Raw genomic sequence first — 6331 nt, 5'->3', positions numbered from 1 at the left:
CTTTTCCATTTTCAATCAAGAAATATTGAATTTTTGCTAAAGTATGACTTTGAAGTTCCTCTTCTGTCATTGTTAAGGTAGGCATGTCAAGAATATTTCTTTGATCTTCCATAATACCTTCAGCCATATACTTCCAGTATTTTTCCCATAATATTTGTGGGTTCACAACTTCACAAAACAATAATAATTTGGCAAACAATTGCCTAAATTGTTTTCCAGAAGCAACATAAGAAGCCTCATCCAAAACATACCGTCGATCATTCTTGGTCATCATTTAGTAATCTCCAAGCTTGACATGCTTCTTTGAATGTTGGGTAAAGTATTCCATCTTTAGTTTTTATGTCATCAAAGGATGTTGGACCTTTTACAACATTTAGAAGCAACTTGAGGTAAAATCTCTCCCCTGAAGTTGGATGAGAATAAACAACCCTGCCAATACTACGACCTTTTTCTCTGATTTTCCATCGTTTCTCATCAGATAACCAAACAAAATGTGAAGGAAATTCTGAGTATGTCCGCGATTACACCATTCAACATTAATGTGAGATTGATATTTAACAATAAGGTACCGATTATAAGGTACGACATAAGCATTGTCCAACTTTGTACCATTTTTATCTACCCATCTATTATAATCATTCCTTCGCCGGTATACAGCAAAACCCGACTCATCAATTACAGTCTCATTGACATACTTCTTTGGAAAGTGTTTTGAACAATTTCCCTCTCTCATACATGGGGAGATTGTATTAAATATGCCACAGGGACCATGCATCATATATTGCCCAACCGCCGCATATCCTACTGGATCAGTTTCTCTATCCGGAATCTCAGCACTGATTATCTTATTAATATCATTCGAATCTGGATATTTGCTATTAGGATGCAACCATAGCAAGATATGTGCATGTGACAATCCTCTTTTCTGAAATTCAACAGTGTATACGGCTGCTGTTTGTTGGAAATTTGTAGTAAAAAGACAATGAAAGAAAAATTGACTTGTATTCCTCTCAAAATCGATTACAATTTGGATTCCGATTACAAAAGAGAGGAGAATGAATTTGATTCTCCCCTTTATTTAATTCTGGGTTCTTCACGGTGGCGATGAGATGCCTCCCTCGAATGCTCGCGTCGAGTTTGCTTCTCGTTGACGATCCGAACGTCTTGATTCACTGGAACGTGATCTTCTCCTCACGATTTGACGCTGTGGAGAACATGCGTGGCAAGTTTGAAAATAACTCTTAACGAGTTGATAACTCTGAATGAGTTTTAGAAGAACTTGCAGAGCAAGTTTTGAACTCTGATCGAGTTGATAACTCTGAACGAGTTTTAGAAGAACTTGCAGAGCAAGTTTTGAACTCTGATCGAGTTGATAACTCTGAACGAGTTTTAGAAGAACTTGCAGAGCAAGTTTTGAACTCTGATCGAGTTGATAACTCTGAACGAGTTTGAAACTCTATGGAAGAGTTGATTTAAACCGAAAGTTCGGTTAACAAGCCAAGGAAGAAGCTCCTGTTGCTGGTCTCCAAAACTCCAACAATTCCCCTCCAAAGTTAGCCAAAGATCTCTCCTTTGCTCCCTCCCCAAGAAAAGGATCCAAGAGCCCCAGAGCAAAAGCCAGCCTTTTGACCGAATCTCCTCCTGTTGATGAGAAAAAATTCGATCCCTTAACTCAATTGAGTTTCTGGTATTTATAGGGGATTAAGGGTGGTAACTACCCCCTTAATCCGCTCTTAAGTGGGGCGAAAATCCCTCAAATCGTGGGGAAAAACAGTTCCTGGAACTGTTCATTGCGTGCTTTGAACAAGTCAAAACGCTGAAAACAGCGTTCTGGGCCTTAACTTTGCGTCTTATTGATGAGACGCAGAGTTGGGCGCTTGTTGGGAGTTGAAAACGCAAGGGCCGCTTGCGTTTGGACCTTAACTCTGCGTCTTAAAGATGAGACGCAGAGTTGGGCGCTCGCTGGGAGTCGAAACGCACAGGCCGCATGCGTTTTAGAGATGAACTCTGCGTTTTACGCTGAAAACGCAGAGTTGGGCCAGTTTAAAGGCTGAAAACGCACAGTTGGTGCTGTTTTAGAGATTAACTCTGCGTTTTGATGTTAAAAACGCAGAGTTGAGCCTGTTTTAGGCTGAAAACGCACAGTTCGTGCTGTTTTAGAGATTAACTCTGCGTTTTGATGTTAAAAACGCAGAGTTGAGCCTGTTTTAGGGCTGAAAACGCACAGTTGTGCTGTTTTAGCGATTAACTCTGCGTTTTGATGTTGAAAACGCAGAGTTGAGCATGTGCGCTTTGACTCTGTAATGCAGAGGCGAACCTTAGGCGGGCTTGGCGAGCTTCAGACTAAGTTCAATGTTCTGACGGAGTCCAGTCTTGCAGACGGACTTCAGAGCATAACTTGCTACGAAGAACATGTCATAACTTTCAAACCGTAAGTCGGAATTAGACGAATTATATATGAAAATCGGCTATCTCGACGAGACGGGACTATCCGAACCAAGCTAAAGGCTTTGGTTCGCTTCCTCCATTTCGCCAAATTCCTTACGGTTTGAGAGATATCTGCATTCTAATATGAAGAGACCGTCAATTTGTAGTCTCTTTTGCCAGAGCTTTGCACTACAGTCCTCTTGTAATCTTCGTCTTGGCTCCTTGAAAATATGAGAGTCGTCAGATTGTAACTCCCGATGTTGATTGTGAATGCTGTTGAATTAGAGCTTTCATCAGTTGTCGTGAAGGTCGTCAGATTGTAGCCTTCTACGTGAAAATCCTCAAATTGTAGTCTTCTGGAAGTCGTCAGGTTGTAACTTCCATCATCGGTGTTTGATGGGGGATTAACTATCTATTGTGATTTTTAGACAGCCTACAGCTGCATATATTAAGCCAAATACTAATAAGACATTTGTCATTCCTGGAAATATAAATTCATATATACGCACACATCTAAGTATATTTAAATTCATATGTAGTTATTAAATAAAGTATACATTTACTTATCATGTTTGCTATTTTATATACTAAATACAACAGTCTGCTATAAATAAACTTCCTGAAGTTGTTTATACTCATATTTCATATGTAGTTAATAGGAAATGTTAATTTGGTTAGATACTACTCGTATTGTTTCACATCTGGAACATAATTAATTTTTAGTTTCCATTTTTTCTGTATATATTACCATCATCTTTTATAATATGATTTCGTGATACTGGATTCAATGGAATTTACTTCATTTATAACCCAATGGAATGTACTATATTCCATTGCAAATACAATTGACTATATTTGTCCTGCAGATGGAATTAATTTTAGTCAAGTTTGAGTAATTTTTTTAACCTTACAAATATTGTTGAAGTTTTTTTGAATTTTGGGTTATAAAAGTTCATGTATCACAATGCATAAATTAGACAGTTGATGTATCATAAGTTATATTTAGCCATATGATTTACTTTTTATAAATTTATTAGTGCATTTTGTTTCTGATGTACTATGTAAGCTTGCCATATGTGTTGTATTGAGTTATATCTTTTATTCAGTTTTCAAATTTGTTAATTAATTCAATTGTTTCTCAATGCTTTAGTTTCTAATGTTTTATGTTTTATATTGATTCATTAATTTGAGTTATTTTGGGTATTTGGTTTTAGTTTATTCTTAAACAGTGTGCTTTAGTTTCCGCGAGTTATCTTTACATATTTTTATATTTGTATTTATGAGTAGAAACTAAAAATACATATATATACATATCCGCAATGCTATGCCCAAAATATTGACCAGCTTGCAAGTCTTCCATCAATAGATCAAACTTTATTTTAAAAACTCTTGCAACTATATCTGGTCTCTCATCTGGCCTTTGGCCCCCTATCTCGTCCAATGCATATTTAATCTCTTGCCATTTTGGATTTGCAGTAATTGTGATGAACAAATCCGGATTTCCTAAAACACGACACAAAGCAATTGCATCTTGATAATTTTGTGTCATATATCGATTACCTCCAGTAAACGATGAAGGCAAGATAATTCTCTTCCCAACTTGTGCTCTATATGTATCACCTCTGAATATTGCATCTTTAATGCCATAATACAGCTCCGCTCTAAGTTTTGTTTGATTTAGTCTGACCCATAGCAATCTATCTTCTTCAATACAAGTAAACATATCTACAATGTAAGTCTGTAATAGTTTCCCTGACAGAGTCAATGTATGTCCTTCATCACACCTTTGTTGGGTCCTAAATGCCGCATATTCCATCATAGTGACTTCTTTTCTCTTCAAATTTGAATTAGTAGACTCTCCTACCAATGGAACGCCAAGTCGAAATCCATCTTCACCATACGGGAATAGTAAAGGATATTGCATGGCCATAAAACTTGGGTGAAGATCACTAATTCTAGACAACCCCAATTTGCAATCATAAACAACAATATCCCGCACTGCTATTGTTTCATCAATGTCTCCCACAATTAAACCTGCAATCTCTGACACAGTTGGCATATTCTGCATTCTTCCATCACCGCTGCGTAAGGATTTAATTATCAATTGTACTGTCAGTAACTCATTTTCCTTGACTCGGTCTCGCACCATACGAAAACTTTGTACCAACACATTGCACTGATCTAACATTGTAAGTAGACCGCTTACAATAGCATCATCTAATTTATCAGTACCATTAATTGCTGCCATTCTGTTGAATATCTCGTGATCAGTATCGTATATGTATAGTTGACAATATTTTGGATTTTCACCCGGTATAGGTTTTAGAGAACCTATCTTATGATGATTTTGACCATTCAAGCGATAACAATATGGACCCCCTCCATTATTATAAGTATTATCAACTCTTCCTCCAGTCGAGGTGAATGAAAACAAAGAGTTGTACATCCTTATATTTTGTTTGAAATTTGTAGAACGTGCTCCTCCAGATGGTGATAAGAGTAGTTTAAGGAATTCTGGAGGTTGTTGAAGAAGCGGGAATTTTACTTTCCCTTTACGACAACATAGTGGGAATGTGGGCTTCTTATGTTTCTTAGACTTTTCAGCTCTTTCGTCATACCAAAGCATTGTCTTACAGTGAGGACAAGTGAATTTTGGGGGCCCGACGTTGAGAATGTCATTCAAAAGTCCTTCAGCAAGCAATATCTCTCATTACTATAATTACTTAATTGTATGTATTTTAATATTGAATAATACGATGAATGCAGGCATACCTTCATTTGGCAATAGACTTTTTACACGTTTAGATTTGTATGATGTATGGGATGATGAACATCTGCTGGACAGGTTTGAGGAAGTATGGCCTATAAGTTGATTATGATCCCTATTATGTATGTTTGGAGAATTACTTTCATACATATTATGTCGTCGTCGTTGTCTTTTAGATCGTTTATCTGTAATATGAAATAAGCAAAACTAATAATTATAAATCATTCAAATCTCTCCCACAGCCGCACACACACACACACACACATAACTTATAGATGCACAACATGATTTATCATCACAAACCTATAAAACTCTGTTCAACTTCACGAGTCAACTTAGCTTCATCAACAGAGAAAGCTCTTGCATATGTTTCTGTAGGTGTTTTCTGACAATTGATTTGTGTATATCCAGTTCCAGATGTGCTACACATAAGGTTAACATCCTCATCAGATGACTGAGTGATAGATGTGCATTGTTGTGTATTGCATACAACTAACGTTGCATCGTATATGACTTCTAGACAATTAGGATGATGGTCATCATCATTGCTCTCCATACTCCTGAAACTGAGTTCTATTCGTATGTGAATGTCTGTATATATATGTATAAGAACATATATGCATATCAATAGCATACATTCTTACTAATCAAGCTTTATGAACAATAATAAGAACAAAAACCAAAAGAAAATATACTTGTAGATAAGTTACATAGAAATATAAAATCATATATCATATTTATGGAGAATATGATAACTCAGTATTACATCTGCTAATCGTATAAAACAATAAGATAGTCATAATCCAAGCATCTATGTACATATGATGAACTTATCTCAATATGTAATAATTAAACAGTTAACCAAAAAGAAGATTCCAATTAAAAACAGATTTTAATAGAAAACAGAGTCATAATGCAGTATGTTTTGACATTATAACAACATTCTTTAAGATAATAGGTAAAAAAGAATATGAATTTGATAATAGACTTACAATGATGAACTCCTAGTGTAATCTGAGATATTGATCAGTACATTGAGAACACGATGTTGCACTGCAGAATATAGTCATATTAAGGCAATAAGTTTATATAAAATGAGATCATCCATTTTTCTCTAAAGTAAAATTGATAATTACA

General features: G+C 35.9%; 1 protein-coding gene across 1 annotated transcript; it reads right to left on the bottom strand.

Annotated features, from left to right (window-relative positions):
• Positions 374–5750, bottom strand: LOC109840825. The gene is made up of 4 exons (XM_020409609.1): positions 5498–5750; positions 5200–5379; positions 3769–5115; positions 374–951 (listed from the first exon to the last, which is right to left on the bottom strand). The coding sequence occupies exons 1-4, from the start codon at positions 5748–5750 to the stop codon at positions 374–376; spliced, it is 2358 nt and encodes a 785-aa protein (XP_020265198.1).

This window comes from Asparagus officinalis, chromosome 1, assembly GCF_001876935.1.
Source record: "Asparagus officinalis chromosome 1, Aspof.V1, whole genome shotgun sequence".
Taxonomy (NCBI): Eukaryota; Viridiplantae; Streptophyta; class Magnoliopsida; order Asparagales; family Asparagaceae; genus Asparagus; species Asparagus officinalis.
This window is presented reverse-complemented; position numbering and strand designations above follow the sequence as displayed.

What these genes read in the sequence shown, in the direction of transcription:
- LOC109840825 (XM_020409609.1), bottom strand. Translation starts at nt 5,750, where the DNA reads ATGGAGAGCAATGATGATGACCATCATCCTAATTGTCTAGAAGTCATA. An exon ending in AGTTGAACAGAGTTTTATAG is followed by an intron (nt 5,380 to 5,497) that starts GTTTGTGATGAT and finishes TTCATATTACAG; the next exon opens with ATAAACGATCTAAAAGACAA. An exon ending in GATGGAAGACTTGCAAGCTG is followed by an intron (nt 952 to 3,768) that starts GTCAATATTTTG and finishes TCCAACAAACAG; the next exon opens with CAGCCGTATACACTGTTGAA.